Source organism: Pagrus major, chromosome 5, assembly GCF_040436345.1.
Source record: "Pagrus major chromosome 5, Pma_NU_1.0".
Lineage (NCBI taxonomy): Eukaryota > Metazoa > Chordata > Actinopteri > Spariformes > Sparidae > Pagrus > Pagrus major.
This window is the reverse complement of record NC_133219.1, coordinates 7,695,503-7,713,979: the sequence shown is the minus strand read 5'-3', so window position 1 is coordinate 7,713,979 and position 18,477 is coordinate 7,695,503. Positions and strand designations below refer to the sequence as shown.

General features: G+C 39.5%; 1 protein-coding gene across 2 annotated transcripts; it reads left to right on the top strand.

Annotated features, from left to right (window-relative positions):
* The first annotated feature begins 872 nt into the window (after positions 1–872).
* On the top strand, positions 873–14,555 carry elmod3 (ELMO/CED-12 domain containing 3). 2 transcript variants are annotated; one of them, XM_073465986.1, is made up of 14 exons: positions 873–906; positions 3,310–3,744; positions 3,934–4,079; positions 5,228–5,299; positions 5,402–5,476; positions 5,564–5,633; positions 6,632–6,694; positions 6,822–6,910; positions 7,351–7,474; positions 7,569–7,691; positions 7,787–7,917; positions 8,238–8,314; positions 8,416–8,543; positions 9,172–14,555. In XM_073465986.1, exons 3-14 carry the CDS (start codon positions 4,044–4,046, stop codon positions 9,420–9,422), a joined length of 1,239 nt encoding a protein of 412 aa, XP_073322087.1. In that variant the 5' UTR covers positions 873–906; positions 3,310–3,744; positions 3,934–4,043; the 3' UTR covers positions 9,423–14,555. The 2 variants fall into 2 exon arrangements, with proteins under 2 accessions (XP_073322087.1, XP_073322086.1); XM_073465985.1 differs by having other exon boundaries at positions 3,310–4,079.
* Positions 14,556–18,477: the final 3,922 nt, after the last annotated feature.

Here is an 18,477-nt window from a genome sequence, read left to right as displayed (position 1 = left end):
ATGTTAGGCTGGAGAGATAGGCTATGTGCATTTTTAACCACATGTTCCACAACTGGTAATTCTGAGTGCTATATCGTAGGCAACTGGACTTGTTTCAGTGTCTTAAAGAATCATCCAAGAGGCTTCTTCAGTTCAACTGACATTGAGCATTTTTCTGATAATCTGAATTAGTATTTTTTTATCCGATCCAATTAAAAAATGCACTGAATTGGCTCTGATGCAGCATGTAATCTGTACTAGTAACTAAAGTTATCAAATTAATGTAGTGAGTAAAAAGTACAATATTTATCTGTAAATGTAATGAGTGGAAGTAAAAAGTAGCAGCGAAAATGGCAATACTCAAGAAATTATTAAATCACCTTAAAATAGTAGCTACTAAACTACAGTACAGTACTGATGAAAAGCAATAATAATGGATGATTTTACCTCACAAAAATAAACCAGCATAAACTTTATTATGAGTTTTTTTAAATGCATTTTAAATATTTTTTCCCTACAAGCATCCAGCAGGCCAATTTGAACCTTATGCAGGACCAACTTTGGACTGCAGGCCCCACTTTGAGCCCTGCTTCATGAGAAACATCAGAATCACTTCACTTCTTTATGTTATGGAGCTTTTAATAGCATAATTATTATAAAAATCAACATATGTAATAGTTTGGTTTGGTAAAATGTGCTGTTCTTTTCTGTATTTTGAGCTAGGAGTGTTTCTGTGCTGATGGGAGGTAGAAAAGGAGGTCACAGGCTCCCTGCTCTCAGTATCAGAGAGAGGGAGAGAGCAATGACGTAATGAAGCTACAGTCCGACACAGGAAACCACAATTCCCAAGATGCACTTGAAATTACCGTAGCCACTGGACGGGGGAAGGGAAGCTGAGATTGGAGGGAGAAACAGTCAGAAACTGAGGTACTTTTGAAATGCTTCATATCGCATAATATAGTCGGACAGGCCACAGCATGCTATGTTTCGTTTCGTTTTTAATTATACCTGACTGACAAAATCAGATTAATCCGTTTGGTGCCGTCGGATTTGGGCACAGACTCCATCCCCGTTACAGTTCAATAGAGCTACTGCTAGCCCGTTAGTTAGCCTGACAGCTGGCTTTTCTTGTCTTAGTGAGGTCTCAACTATTTAATTGCGCTTAAAAATCGTGACAAAAATCGTTCAGCTGCTTGCGGTCATTTTTCGCCGGTTTGCACGCAGTCGTTGCGGTATTGGTTTGAGGAGAAGCTGTAGCTGCGTCTTTGTGCCTGCGGGGTTGCTAGCTGACATATTGCTAGCTTGTTGGTTGCTACGGATAATGTTGGCTAGCTGACTGTAGCTGTCAAAGCTGCGATACAGTCAACTGTCATCTGACAACCATGGAGTTTATCGACACGTTTGGGGATTTTTGTCGTGATACTGTGCTTGTACTTTGACTTTGACATTTTATCGTAACGGATTTTCCCATTTAAAAAAATAAATAAATCTTTGTACTTCAGACGGTGGTGGAGTAAGTATTCAGATCCTTTAACTGTTACCTGAGTAAAAGTTACAATACCACTGAAATTACTCAACTTAAATTAACCTTAAGTCATGCGTTGAAATGAAAAATAAAAGTACCCCTGTGAGTGTGATACTATTTGTACATTAGCTCGTCATATATGTGACGAAAGTAAAATAGTCATTCTTAAAGTAATTAGTACAGCTGAGCTGCCTGTCAAATAAATGTGAGTAGAGAGTAAATTGTAGTGAAGCTGATCCACAAATGGTAAAAGCAATGATGGAATGTAAGAGTATATTTACTCAAGTACTGTACTTAAGTACAATTTGAGGTACTGGTATTTCCATTTTCTGCTACTTTATACTTCCAATCCACTACATTTTGAAGGCAAATATTGTACTTTTTACTCCACTACATGTATTTGATAATGTTACTCACTAGCTACTTTGCAGATTGAATGCTGAATCAGAGCCAAATTAATTTATTTTATTGGCAACTGGACAAAAAACCCCCCACTGAATCTGACAATCAGAAAAATGCTGAATACTGGGTTCAGTAGGCTGATAATCAGTTGACCCAAAGTATACAGTAGATACATGCTAATATATGTAAAATTTAAATGTTACTTGTACTTTTAGTATTTGAGTACATTTATTGACGAAAACATTACCTCTGATACTTCAGTGCATTTAATATCAGATACTTTGAGACTTTTACTCAAGCAGTATAGATGACTTTCACTTTTACCAAAGTAATATTTAAACATGATGTCTTTAAGTAAAAAAGTACAGTCACCTTAAAGTTGTATTTGATTACAGTATTTGAGCAAATGTACCTATTTACATTAGGCTTAAGATGCTGAATCAAAGCTGCTCTGCCGAACAATAATACAAGGGACAATGTTTTGCGGCAATGCAACTAACTATTTATTTTTCTTATTTTTAATTTTGACATGATTAGAACTAGAGCCCGACTGATACTCAATTTTTGGGGTCGATGTCAATAACAATATTAGTGATTAGAAAAACTTCCACAATCAGTATAACGGCCGATATACACACATTTTTTCCAGCAATTCCTCAAATGTGGTTATCAAATACTTGTGACAGAGATTTGTGACTGAGGCAGGATATTTTACAGTTTAACAATAAACTCAACTGTCTAAAATGACATCAGTGCACTGAAACAGTAAACTTCTCTGGGAATTTAATGATAATGACTATAATCTTTTGCTGTACTATAATCTTTCAACAGAAAGTTTTCATATTGGCACATACTGTACTGTATTATTGGTGATATATCAGTTGGGCTCTAATTGAAACCATATTTTGCTCCACATTTTTGTTTTGTGCAATCATGTTAGTAAAATTTGATTTTTGTGTTGTTCATTGACAGACTTTTATTAATTTTGTGTAGGTAAACTGACTAAAGTTTTTTGCTTTAATGATGGCTGTAGAGTAATGATGGCAGTAGTGTTTATATTGGTTACCCATAAACCTTGCTTTTACCGTACAATTCTGTCTGCCACCGGTCAAAAAATCAACCGGGAAATGAAGGCTGACTTGGCGATCCAGTCAGGCTTGCTGCCTGGCACCATTTCTCTCTGCTGTCATGTCTCCATTATAGAGTAACTGAATGAAGAAACTGATGAAAAAAAAGAAAATGTTTTGTCCTGTATTGTTTGTAGTTGCTACTCTAAGGAAAACAGAAAGCAATTTGGTTGTTTTTGCAACAAGTATACCAACAATAATGCCACTTGGAAAATGCTTGTAAGGGAAAAGTTGTCTGTCTCCACTGTAAGTCACTCTTTTTGTTCTAATTTTCAGATATTGTGTACATATGACAGCCCCTCCTCAGGACCATACAAGAACTCTATCCATGACCCACACTGGACATCTGCACTTCTTACTTTGGACATGTGCTGCAGTTTCATGTGAGGCTGAAGACATAGAACAGCTTCGGTGCACGTAAATTAAAGTGCAACTGGACTGGTACCTGGAGGTGCGTACTGGATTTGTCTTCAGTGCCAAAGTAATGGAGTGTCTTGGACAGGGAGAGCCCAGCCCTGAAAAGCAATGTCATCATCCAGCTTCTGTGCACCTCTGATGGGGCTGACGAGTGCACCCACCGGCCAAGCAGATCTGTGGTGGAGAGGAAGGAGGCAGGTTTCCAGGAAACTTGTGTATTGATGGATTGCCATTTCCTCCTGTCAGCTCTTGTAGACTGATACCTGCACATTCCTCTCAGTGTACACATTCAAGGTTAGACTTTGGAGTAGCTAATCACACATAATCATCACTGTTGCACCGAGAAAGTGAATATGATGTGCACGACATGGATTTCTCCTGCCAGTGACAGTTTTGTGAAATCATACTGGTGACTGTGGAGTTTTCTGTGTATATGTGGAGAAAAGTGGAAATACTTGCAGTCACTATAAATGTGCACTACAGAAACCATGGTGGTCCTTGCATCAGCTCCTCAGCCCATCTCAGTCCATGACTACGGAAGCCTTTAGAGGCCAGATCAGGAACACGCTTGCCAGCCACCACACTCATATGCAATGGAAGAAGACATTGATGTCACATCCCACACTGAGGTAATATTATTTCACCTTTGGTCCTTAAAGTTTTTAAACATTTAATCTCATTCCAGTGTTTGGGTTCACAAAACCTAACACCATTAGAACAGGGAGCTAAACCTGCTTTGCTGGTCAACAAAATGGAAGCACGTGCTGTCTTACCATTGTTGCCATCTTGATGTAGTCTAGCCCCCCTCATGGACAAATGTTCCCCTCCTGCTCCACACTGTTGTATAGTGTTAAAAAATTAAGAGCTAATTTGTTTAAGCAGTTCTGTGACCTGTGTTTAACTTAACCTATCCGAAGGTCAACTGTTCTCTCATTGCTTTAGTTCTAATCTGTGGTCTGGCTCACTTGGCATGTTGGCATGTTGGCAGCTGACAGGGCATTTCCCTTATCCCCAGCTTGGCTTTCTAGCCGTAACATAACTTCTTGCTCCCTGGCCTCTAGCCTTGTGTATTGCTTCTTTTATAAACAGTTGGATAAGTATTTCCCCAGTCTCATTGAATGCAACGTAACAGGGCAGGGACAGTTATCCTCAAAGGAAGTGCATCCTTAAATTGGCCAACTCTTAAAGGAATAGTTCACTCAAAAATGAAAATGTAACCATTATCTACTAAAGATAGGACAGTAAAAGATTTTATTGCAAATTGTGATTAAAAAAGCACTCATGTTAAGTTGATTTTGTGAATATCCTCATACATGTGTCTACCTCACTGATGTACAGTCCTACAATTTCCTGATTTATTATGAATTGCCACAAAGGGGATGCAATTTTTATTCTTAACAACAAGCAACTAGCAGTATCAGTCATTTTTTAATATCTTAACACAATTTGCCATCTACTTAAGTTGTTGCTGTAAAGCGCCAGAAATGTTTTGTGAACTATAAAACTTCACCTGAGGGGGAGTAGACAAAGACTGAATTTTCATCTTTGAACTGTTCCTTTAAAGAGCATAAAGGAAGTGTTTGAAAGTGTGCAACTTCTGAGACATCTCTGAGATTTTATTTGGCTTGTTGATTTCAGGAATGCCACATAAATGTGAGAGCTTTATGAAGCATGCAGTGGTAATTAATTACCTGTCTTAAGAGCAGTGAAAGCTGCACTATTTTTGCGTTGTGTACATGTCTGAAGCATCTGCTCTGTGTTGCTGCCCTCCTGTTAGGGCTTGAACGGTTTGTCCCGAGAATGTAAACCATTCGAGGAAATCACCAATGGACACTCTAACCATAAGCCTGTGAGTACAGTTAAATATCACCTCTCATTGATCCACTGTAATTTGTTTTTTCTCAAGGGTCTTTTATTCAGAAATTGCCTCTTTGAATGTTTTTCCTCTCAGGTCATGAATGGAGTGATAATTAGTCATAATGTCAAAGACCACACCAACGGCAGCGCTCCACTCAGATCCCTGCCGGTAATTGAATTTTGTTCTTAGTAGCTCACTTCAACTGGAATGGCCCTGCTTGAATGTGAGGTAATCTATTGTTTGATAATTGTCCAGATTTCAGCACTGAAGCAGAATGGTCTTCTGCAGACCCTGGCAGCCGGAGGGGATCAGCCGAAGCCTGCAGGTAACACACACACATACTCTCACACAACCTCTCTTCTGTCTCACATCCACTTCCTGCAGGGATTCGTGAGTGTATCCTAGATACCAGGCAGCCGTTGCAGGTAAAACCTCCCTCAGGACCGCAGGTTGTCTGCCTGGAGGAAGCACAGGGTTTCAGTGGCACTCAGTGGCGTGCGTCAGACAGGAAGGATTTATGACTGAGAATGAACAAGATGGATAATGGCCTTTGTACCATAGCTTATCGGCTGAGTTGATACTCATCCCCTACAAAATCCTTATAGGCGGGTCTTGCCAATCAGCAGCCATCTTGGCAACGCCCCTAGGCAGTTATTTTGGGCTAAAAGGACCCAATCTAAATGAATCGGGGAAGAGTCACAACTTCACTTTCAATGTTCAAATGTTTAGAATCACCAGTCAAATCTGATATAAACCACCTAAAAAGTTTGGTGACTTTGCCCCAAAATAAGGTTTAAAATGCTTTTTTGTCCCACACATTATACTTCTACTACACACGCCCACAGTTTTATGGCATCAACTTATTTTACGGCTCAATCTAGAGTGACGTGATGCTGTTAGATCATCCCACCCGAGGACTTGAACAAAATGTCTTTTCTTTTTTCTTGTCTTTTTCATGTGTATTAGTATATTTCCTCCTCTTTCATTCATGTTCAAAGTTCGTCTACCCCACTCTTTCCTGCCAGCAAGTTGGTTGAAATTGTCTTGAATCTCAACTGTGTGCTTGCCTCAGTGCAACAAGACAATTGGTTGATATATTTCCTGATTTAGCTGTTTAAAAGCAGACTATTGACTTTTTAGGGGAAAGGGTGGGATATGTGTGATACAACCACCATGTCTTGCATTACAGACTTTTCTATTTAAAATGCTTTAAGTGGTTTGTGTCCTCTCTTATAATGTCTCTGTCCGCTATCAGTTCTGAAGTTTCTGTTTGATGTCTGTGACACAGTTGACTGTATTGTTGTTGTTGTTTTTTCTGTACAGAAGAAAATGTGGAGTTGGAAAAGGCCAGAGAGGAGTGGGAGGCTCTGGAGAACATCCAACCAGGTCAGATCTTTCTTGCTGTTTAACTTGTTTGGATCCTGGATAACTTTGTTGAATTTTTTTTTTTTTTTTGTTTGTTTTTTTTGTTGCTGTTCTAAAAGAATAACATTTTATGCAATATATCCACCAGCTCTCACCGAGGACTCAAACCCGACCCCAATCATCTCCTTCAATGAAGCCCTGCAGTACTTCCAGACCACAGACCTTGGGGACTTGCTGGTAAGGAATGCAGCATGCCCAAAAAATCTCAAATGAAAACTGATATATCAGTATTGGCCAACTCTTAAATAATAGCAGCGGGAGCAGTTTATCAAACAAATAAAGGCTGGAAAACAAAAACTACCTGCACTATAATCACTCATATGGTAAATTTCAGCATAGTGTACAAGTGAAACAATTTTGTCACACTGTAAGAGAAGAACAAACTTTCTCTTTAACATACTTTATCTGCAGTGGCTTCAAACCACAGGAAAACTGCACCTAGGTGAACAATGTAGTGTAAACGCAGTGAAAAAGGCATCATAAAATTATTACAGTCATGTCTGCTCATTATGCTATAAATGTCCAAATAATGCTAATGATTAAGAATTGTATTCACGACATACAACTATGATTTTTAAAGCTGTACTGTATTTTTGTCCCCTCCCTTGCACCCGTAGAAAAACATCCAGCCAACCATTCGCAGGACAGGTCTGGCCGCCATCACACACTTCCTCTTCGGACCTCCACGGCTGCACAGAGAACTCCTGGAGGAGAGGGATCTGGTCTTTGCCATTGCACAGTGTGAGTGTGTGTTTGTGTGACCATCCCGCCAGATATAAAACTCATGTTTCTCAGTGTTTCTACTAAACCACTGATTTTGACTGATTTTCTACAGGCCATGTGGACAATAGCCAAACAGTCCACATGCGTGTCCTCCAGACCATTTATAAGAGGCTGATAGGCAGCAGGCTGGACTGTCCTCGCTTCGGGGCACACTGGGAAAACATCGGCTTTCAGGGTAAGACACTTTAAACAGCACAACATTCCCATCTTCAACAGGCTGTGTTAAAGCAACATATGACTCCATGTGTTGGTTTGATTTCTGCACTTCAGGTACAGACCCAGCTACTGACCTACGTGGCACTGGCTTCCTGGGACTGATGCATACTCTGTACTTTGTGATGGACCCAGAGACTCTACCGTTGGCTAGAGACATCTACAAGTTGTCACAACACCCTACACAGGTATCACCACTTCAGTTCAATTCATGCCTGCATGCGCAGATCCTGTTTTATGTTTATGTTCATTTTAGACAACTGATTGAGAACTCAGATTTCACTAATCCTTCAGAGAGACACTAAAACTCCTCCCCTCCAGGCATGCTGCTTTGTAGCTGACCCTGACCTTTGTCTCCCCGCAGAGAGATCTAGAGCAAAAAAGAGAATTCCCCCTCAGGGATCAATAAAGTCGGCTGCAAGACAGGCATGTTTCAGGACTTGCTCTTGTAGCCTTTGTAAGTTTTCCCTGTGGACCTAAATTTCCTTGTGTGTTTTCTCTGGTTTAGAACTTTCCATTCAGTGTGATGTCAATCAACATGACCCGCATTGCTCTGCAAGTACTCAGAGAGGAAGCCTTGTCCAAGTGAGTTACTGGTCCTCAGCTTTTGTTTAACTGCATCTTCTGTCTATTTGTCACAGTATCTCTTTACACCAGTGCTCCTCTCTGTCTTCTCTCCATAACAGGGAGTGCAATCGTCGTCAGCAAGTGGTCGGTGTGCTGAATGAGTTTTACGTTGCCACGTATCTGCACCTGTACCAACTGTGGAAGACCCAACAGAAGACCATTGCTGACTCTGGCTTTGTACTAAAAGGTAAAGGAAATGGAGTATTAGTTCAGCTATTAAAAATCATGCTTATTTGTTAATTAATTCGTAATAAGATCATCTATCATTCTGTTGCAGATGCATTGCATTGGGATAAAACTGTGGCATGGAGTTTCTTCTAAGTATTTTATTTTTATGATCAGTTATAGGGAATTTCACTTATTTTACACATCAAAGTTTGTTTACAGGTCTTGGAGAGCACTATTACTTAAGTGAGAGAAGGTTGTTTAAAGATGTTTGCTGTCTCCAGAGGGAGCTGCCTGATATCTGATAAATTGCTCATGATCAGTAAACAAAAATGAACAATATTGGTGCTGCAAACCACTTAAAGCGCTGGAACCAAAACTAAGACCAAGAGGGATGGACGTGGAACAAGCACTAAAAATGACCCGCTGCCACCATTGCTACAAAACAATTACAGAGGAAACACTGTTCTCCTTTAACTTTTAGCAAAAAAAAAAATGAATAAATGTAGTATCCAAAATACTGAATTCTTTCTTTAAATCATGGGTCATGGGTCTGTGTGTTGAACTCAAAGCTCAGATTGCAGAAACACAGTTAACACAGATTGTTGTCCCGGCGTGAGTCCCACAGTCTGTGTTTTCTAACCCTTCAGAAGTGGAGCTGTTTGCCAAAAAGAACCCCAAGCAGATGCTGCGCCGACTAGAGGTCTTCCTGAAAGAGAGGCGGGCAGGTGGAATCCCCCGTGGGACATCGCCAGACCCTCAGGCCCAACAGCCGTCTCCCAGCCTGGGGGAACGAGGGGCCAGAGCCGGGACGGGACAGGGAAGCAAAGGAAAGGAGATGCACTTCACAGGAGTGTGTGATCTACCGCCAGACATGGAGGGAGAGGCCAGACTCATCTAAGCTAGACTCTGTGTGAGTGTGTGAGCATGCGTGCGTGCTTGTCAGTGTGTGTGTGTGCGTGTGTGTGTGCGCAAGTGTGTGTGAGCAATCCTGTTTGTGAGTATATCTATGTGCGAGTGGCTTCCTCTCAGAGAGCTAGAATCCCACCAGACCCTGATCTAGGACCTGCTATCTGAACCCATTCAAACACTTACACTCCTTCTACTGATGCTGGGGTGCTGCACTTTGATCAGATAAAGCTTGGGGGGGTCTTTCAGAGTTATATGTTTTTTTCCTTTTTTTTTAATTGATTAATTTATTTTTTTTAAACAGAGAACATATAACAGACAATATAAAGAGCTGATGCAGGTCAGAAACACAAGATGTCACAAAAACAACAAGAAAGTGAACGTTTGCACTTTTCTGTGGATTTAGTAGCCAAATCAATAGCTGCCAAATTCTTGTGGTTGAACTCTACCTGCCTAGAAGTTCAGAACGTAAACACTTGTGTCCCTAGCGTCTCTCAGTCAGGGTATGTTAGCATTACAGTTGGGGGAGCATGGCATGGAGTGGCTTCTTAACAGGCTTGGCGTTCTCTCTCGCTCCAAGATACAGCTCCACGCAAACAGCTCATAATGCAAGCTAAAGGCAGCATTCAGTCATAATGTTAAACGCTCTGTTAACTTTATGTTGATAAGAGAGAAATGAACCAGAGCTACAGAGCAAACACAAGCAGGTTTTCTCACAGCATGAGTGGAGAGCAGCAAATAGAAAACCCAGAGAGGTTATAGATTTTTTTGAGCGGGGAGCAGAAAATGCTAGTAGAGGCTGTTCTCATATGTCGTACAGTAGACTTTGAATGCAGCTTGCGTTGAAGGTCTGATCACTTTGCATTCTCTGTTAGAGCGTGGATGAAATAAATGTCATGTGAAAGATGTACAAGAATGGATACTCAGTCCAGATGTGTGGAGGTATAGCCAGCTGTTGTACTCATGGTTGCCAGGCGTCTGCTAGACTAGGTCAAGAGCTCCCACTTAATATGGGGGAATATATTTTAAATAATTTAAAGAATAACTATTTTAGTCTTTTTCTGAAGGGACAGCTGTCATAACTTTAGAACTTTGTTATTAAACTGATGGCTGAGTGACTGTGAGAAGGACTTTTAACACAGTTAAATTCCACCAGAACGTCTGAAAATCTTCTCAACTTTTCGCGGTTAAAGCCGAAGAGACATTTCATAACAGTGTCCGTGTGTTTGGCTTGGTCCCGGCTGAAGTAGAAGTCTGGTATGAGCTTTCTCTACATTCCGTTATAAAGCATGTGATTGTAATTTTTTTTGACCAGTTCAAAATTTATTCCAGTGTGTGTGCGTGTGTGTGTGTGTGAAATGAAATGACTGAGCTGATATTGATGAAGGGTGCCTCTCCTCGGAGATGTATGGTACAGTATGCAATCGCAGCTCTTACTCAATGATAATCAAAACGACAGTGCTGTGTGATGATAGAAATCGTTCCTAACTTCAGGGTTTGTGCGCTTGTGCAAGTGAATGTGTTTGTATGGACGTGTGTGTGTGTGTGTGTGTGTGTGTGTGTCGTATGACAGGAACTGACTACAGATGGGGTGCTTTCCTCTGCACACACAATAAGCCAGCTTTACTAAGTACTTGATCCATCAAGCTGCAAAGACGGTACTTTTTTCATTTTCAAAATGGTACATAAAATTTCTGAGGACAAGATTTATCCTGAGAGAACACATTCTTTGGTTTGCTTCTTTAAAAACCACACGTTAGGTCTGGACCAGGTATGCAGCGATTATAGATTTTGATGGTACGATTATAGTTATTTCACTATGGCAGCATGAAATCACATGAGCATTTTTACCCCAAGGTTTTATTTTGTTCTGATCCCACAACATTTCTTTGTTGGCTTTAGGTTTTAGCAGTTGCTGTCTTTCAAAATGGAAATAATACATAACAATAAAGTCAAATCAAAGTGTTTGACCTTTAGCAGTGACTTTTTTCAGCAAGCTTTGAAGATTGGTCATCATTCTTTGTGTATCCAAAATGCTCTTATAACGACAACTCAAGGTTTTTGTTTTTTAGTGGAAACAGTTCTTCAGTGTTGGGACCCTCAGTCATCGTTTAGCTAACATAGCCACCCTGGCGAAAGCGTGTGTAAGTTTGCTTACCTGAACTTTTCCTGCATGGCATTTTGGTCAGTGTCCTCAATGTCCCGCCCATAACACTTGGGCTATGTATGTTCAGACTGCCAGCCCAAATCCATGTTTTTTTTCCCGGTATGTCCAGATTGATTTCAGGAAGTCTGGAAAGCAAAAAATCACCCTTTAAATGCCTTTTGTGCATATTGGGTCCAAACCACATTTGGAGGTGGTCTTTACAGATGTGTCTCAGTCGAGAAGCTCTGGCCGCTCATACTGGATTTCGAAGTGTCTTTTTTGTTACTCAAAGTGCCACGCACAACAACAACGTCAAATCCAGAGAGACAGAAGTGCATCAGAGCAGCTGAGCAGAATCCATGCTGCTACTAGCTGATTTTAACTGTCTGCCCCCTGACTTCACAGTGCGATTGAGTGCAGAGCGAGATGATTCCATGTTGGAAAGCTGCGTTTCAAACGTACAGGGATACTGACGCCTAAGTGGTTACCACAGCAACCCATGCAGATATGTTGTTGATGTCTGGACCCCCAAGTCCAATCTGATCACTTTAAAATAATAGTGCAGACACAAACAAATTTGATTCCCCTGCTAAACATAGACAAACAGCATCTGATTGGTTACATGTCACAAGTAAAAGCCTGTCAACACTGAATATCCAGATAAATATAGTTTAGTAGATAATGGAAATACTCAAGTACCTCGTAATTGTACCAAAGTACAGTGCTTGAATAAATTGTAAATTTGTTCAATTTCATCAGTAGTTATTCTAAATTTTGACACCAAGTTACAAATGTTTATTGGTTCCAAACATTAGGTATCGGTCTCCTTGATTCCTAATAATCAGTGTTCGTATCAGCATCAGCCTTGAAAAAAACATTGGTTTATCCCTATTATTTTTGTTTAACTTTCCTCACTGCACATCCATTATTCATTGAAAAATAATGTACCATAGTGTCCCTTTTTTGAGAGTAAGAACCGTAACACTCAGTGTAGGTGAGCCTTAAAAAAATCACAATGTTTGTAAAATGTGGTAATAGTGAAATCTGTTAATCGCTGCATACCTATTCTGGACACGGCTGTGTGGCCTGGAGTGGGTAGAGCTGCTCAGCAAAGCTGGTTCCTGCTTTGTGCTAATGTGAAACCGCCTCCCATCGTTGTAGTCTCAATCAGTAGCATGTTCAGGTAGCACTAGTACTGTAGCATCCTATAGCCTCCTCTTCTTTGTAAAGCTTGTTGATGTCACGTCTCAGTTACAGTCTGTAGTGTCATGAGTGCGCAAACTGTTACTACTATAGCACATTTATTTCGTTTTTGCATCAAGTCTCCTTCAGTAGACACATTTAGGTGGCGCAGCGTATGTTTTGAAGAGATGTGGGATTGGCTTGACATGTTATTGACCTTGTCTTCTAAGAAGGTAAAAGTAAAAACGGTGCCTACATCCAGTGGAGCCATGTGGGGTAGAGTGCTGCTCGGTCCTCGCTTCCCTTTTTTTTTTTTTTTTTGTCTTTCATTTGAGCCACCGTGCCACAGTAGACTCCCTCCACTCATGTAACTCAGTTCAAAGAGTTGACCCTTAAAACATGCAGGCCTAATGGATACATACATAAAATACACAGGCATGTACATTTTCTGTCAACATCTACTCGTACTCATACTTTGCCATCTCCGTTCTCCACCAAATGAGCTGTTGTAGTTTAGCCAATTGTTTGCGAGTGTTTTGACTGAACAGGAAAATTTGCACTGTTGTAGATATTTGATAGTATGTGTGACGTATGCAAGAGGAAACAGGCCATCTTCAATAGCCATAATGTCCATTATCGCCCACCTCATTGCAAAACAGGCTTCGCGGATTCCCCTCCTCGCTCTAAAAAAAAAATTTGCACCACGGATATAATCTCACATTTAGTTTTATTAAATTTTAAACTGAGGAGCAGTACAGTGTATGTAAATCAGGAAGTTTGTATATAGAGAATTAATGATTGTAACTGTATGATTGTCTGTAGGGCATTATACTGAAACACATTGCTTACCTCAAGACTTGAGACAAATCTCTCCTTTCTCTCTCCTGATGTTTGTTTGGCCTCTTAAGTCAGACTTTTTTTATGTTTCCTTCCTCCTAGGCCTTCTCTCATACCAATTGGACATGTTATATAATGTATATTCGACACCTGAGGCACTACGTAATAGCAAACTAACACAAAAGCTGGTCAATGTTATGTGTATTCTATTTAAAGACACATTTATAGACACTATATAGGCCCTCACACGCTCTGATGCACAGCTGCAGATAAAAATTCCTTTTTTAAAACGATCTATAATTGGCTGATGTTTACCATGTTTGAAATAAGCTGGTTTTCTTGTGGCTTCAGTGATAGTACAGTATACTTTTGCTGTGTTTAAGTGTTTGATGTCCGGAAAACACTCAGAAACAACGTTACAGCTACAGTCACAGACAAACAGTTCAATATATGATTGTAAAGATATAGGCTTGATTAGCAGTCATAATACGGTGTATGCTTTGACCTTGGTATATATTCAGTATCCGAACAAGGCCTGATTTATCCTCTCATGTTACCAAAAGTTATATTTTCAGCAGTTGTAATAGATCATATTCTTATGCGTTGATCATCATTTGGAATCTCCTCAGTTGTGAAACCAGAACCAAGAGAAAAAAAACAAACAAAAAACGGGTTCTTGCAGGATGTCGGATGCTCTGAGAGGTGTGGTGTGTGAAGTTCTGCTTCTTACAGCAGCAGCAGCAGCTCGGCAAATACAATCACTTCTCTCAAGATCCTGCGCTTTATATGAAGGTGTTTTACTGTTGCCGTCGTTGTCATGTCCCTCAGAGCATTTTATGACTGTACCTTGATTGTAGAAGCCCTATTTTATACTGAGAGTTATTTCAGAATACAGTATGTGCTGTTGTACATTAAATGTATTGTATGGAGAAAGCTAAATAAATGCTGTTTAAAAACTAATGTGTTTTTCTCTGTGGATTCACTGAACCCTCGATGACCTTACACCGAATATTATGAATCATTTTACTGGCATGTGCACACTATGTACTGATAGCATGCATATATACACTTCTATAATATATTTTTCCCCTATTAGTATGCAATAGATCAATGTACTACTGTATTGTGTGAACAGAAAATGATTAGAGCTTTAACAATTTGTAAATGAATCTATTAGTTGATTTAAAGAAAATAGATTTCAAACTATTTTGATTATCAAGTAACCGTTTAAGTCCAGGGTTTGTACGGGAGCTGGAAATCCTCGAAAATGCTTAAATTTTATGGTGATAACCCTTTTTTGACAATTTTATCAACAAAACAATCATGAAAATAATTGTTAGTTGCAGTCCTAGAAATGATACAAAGTATATAATGATAAAAGCAAAATTACTTTGCATTTGATCTGGAGCTTTCTCACACTGTAAACATTTTTAGGGCTGAAACAAATTATTTCAATCAACATCTGGTTAACTATATTTGTTTTGTTGTTTTATTTGTTTGACATGTTTCAGGTGAGAGCACCTCTTCCCTTTGGACAGAGACTGTTGGGCAAAAGCAGACATCAACAGCACACTCCCACTCAAGAGTTTCAGTTTGCTTACTGACAGTTTTGAGTACTTTAAATTGTGTAGGAGTACTACGTAGTTTGGTATCAGGACACAGCTGTGGCTGGTAATGTTCTGACATTCAGCCACTAGAGGACGCACTTTGACAGATCTGAAACTGAACGGACCAAAGCTATAAGAGGACATACACCATCTACAGGTCGTCCATTATTCACAGACTATTTCAGATGTTTAGATGTGCAAAATACCCTCATGTACTTAAACAATGATCAGACTCTAGAGCTCATTCAGTGGCAGAAGACAAACTTTGTTCTGTTTTACAAAACCAACTGTTTGTCAGGGTTCAGCCTTCAGATTTGTGTCAGTTAACTGCTGTGAAATTCAAACCTAATCCTTATTTATGCTCCCTTTGCTTGTTTAGTTTTATGTGAACCTCATAAGTTCCTCTGGTGCTTCATCATTGGGGCGGAGCACCAACGCTGGCAGGCTGTGAAGACACTCCTGAAAGTCTCAGCCACAGTCCAACACTTTTCAGTCTGCACTCCATCTCTAATCAGCGAAAATAATTACTGAGACGGCATTAAAGCCAGATAAAACATAAATTCCAGTAAGTTTTCTTTCCCGCTTGTGTTGCCATTATGCAGGGACATGGCAGTGTGATGTTGAAGTATTTGTAACTGATCAGAAAGGGGAGATTTTGGTCCTGGGTCAATGAATTTGGGATACCTCCAGAGGAATCTTGGTGCTGCATGCTTCGACATCTGTGCTTAATCAGACTCATGGCTCCGGTCCCACAGAGCCAGATGACTGGGCTTCGGCAGACCTGCTGAATCACAGCACACACACAGGATGGAAAAATATTCCCGCCAACCTTTTATCACTAATGTGTGTCGAAATGACACATCAACCATTTTTCATATCTGCTAATAGTCTGTCTGTGCTTGTGTAAGTGTTATTTAATGTGCATGTGGTTTCAGTGATAAGCAAGGGAAGAATCAAGTAAGAACTTTAATTATGTAACTCAGAAGGCCATTGAAGGGTTAAAAATAATAATAATATACAGACATCCGTCATGTGTCAGATGTCCTGCTGGAGTGTTTAGGTGTCCACATGCCCAGTGAGAATGAAGAGAAAGGAACAGCATGGGGTTTTATAAGTCTGTTTCCATTTGTACCTAGTGAGCCTGCTGGAATACAGCATTTTTTTCCCACTCTTACTCTCTCGCCTTCCCTCCCCCCAACTCTCTTTCTCTGATGTCATTGTTTCCTGCTCAGTAGATGCTGACGCTCAGCTCAAGGCTGCACACAGACCCTGAACTTGATGTATACTTCTGCTGGATTTGACCGACAGGAATTTACCAAAGCAAATAAAAGTGATGTCACATCCATTAAAGCTCGACTCTGCTGCCTGTTGTCTGCATTGCAATTACACTACAGTGTGTGTTAGTGAGTGCAAAGTACGGCAAGTGTGAATGTTTGTCATGTGAGTTAATTTAAGGCCTCAAGTGTTCATGATCACTGTATATCATGTCCTTGTGTTTGTACTTGTGTACTTAAACTTCACTTTTTACTCCATTAGACTAACTATACATATCTATGGTTTCTAGTTGCTTCACAAATTAAACTTTTACATATATTAAACATTTACAAAATATGATTAGTTAATAAAGTATTATTTATTATTATTATTATTATTATTATTATTATTATTATTATTATATACCGTATTAATAACAACCTACCACTAAAGTAGCCTATCTAAATTAGCTTAAGCTCATCCAGCTAACTTACAATAATAAAATGCTGCTATAACATAATGTACAAGTATAATAATAATCCAATGATATAGATAATATAGACAATAATAACAAAAGTATAATAGCTGCTAACAGGCCATGTTTCTGCATTGAGTAGCAACTTGCAGTAGCCAGCAGTAAACTATCACTAAGTTACTTAATAGAGTTTTCTTCATGTAAGCTAGCTAGCCTATTGCTACCTTTTCTTAAGTAATACATCTGAATATGTCTTCCACCACTGTGTTACATTATTATGTAAGGCATTATAGCATATATTCTCCACTTGGATACTTAAAACAGTAGTTTAGCATTAAAATAAAGTCTTTTACCAGCATTTTAGACAAACGCTAGGATGATTTTAAAATGCTGCTAGCTAACATACTGTAGGCTCACGTGACGTCAGAACAGGTAAGGCTGTGTGTGTCCTAACTTGAGCAGGTGTGTGCTTTCTTTCTGTATGACTTCAACATTTCACTGTAAAGGTAAGAGTGTGTTATTTATTATTTAAGTTAAGTTAATATTAGGCCTTTATAGTCATGCTTTAATGTAGCTGGTCAATAGTAGAGCTAATATTTGCCTCCTTAAAGCTTAGCCTTATTTAACAGTAAATCATATTTTACAAACTGAACTAGCTAGCTACTAAAATATGAAGAATATGATCGAAATCTGGTAAAGCTGAAGTGTAAATGGCACAATTTGGAAATACACAATAAAAGTACAAGTGCCTCAAAATATTACAATATTTGAGGAAGTTAGCTAGCTAGCTATATTCCTCCATTGCTTGTTGCATGTCTTAAACCATATCATCTTCCCTCCATTGTAAGAAAAGAAATACTCCTCATCAGAAGAAGCTGCTTTGGCCTTCATCTAATCCATGTCTTATGAGTGAGTAATTGAATTGATTCACATGTTGTTTTTGATGCTTTCATTTGGCTTTTATTATTGAAGACAGTGCTGCTACAGATTTCTGTCTGTATTGTGAAATAGTTAAGGGGGAAAAAAAAGACCAAGTATTTTCCAGTAAGCTCCCCTGTGTGTGTCTGGTTCCTCGCCAGCTGAAAAGGCCTCTGCTTGACCTAACTGTAGTCTGAATTATCTAGTGAATTCTTCACAGTCTTAGTCATATCCTCCACAGATATGATTGCACGTGGCAATAGTTTTCTGATTTTAGTGATTTTAATCCAATTCTGTTTTATTGTCCACAATCTGAGTGTGTTTGAACTGAATTATTTAAGCAGGTGTTTGTGCCTCAGACCCATTCAGAGGAAATCACTCTCATGACTGTCTGAGCAGAGTCAACAGGACTTCAGTGAGCTGTACAGTGTTTTTGTAATAGACTGTGTAATGGAAAATTGTATTACTATATTGTTCTTATATCATTATTATGTCTTACATTGTACTCACTATGTTCTTCCTACATCCTTGATTTCTTGTACTGTCTGCACAGAGAGAGATATGTGTCTCTTGTTATGGGAACGGAACCTGGTACAGACATGAGAAGGACACAGGGCACTCCTTTCTT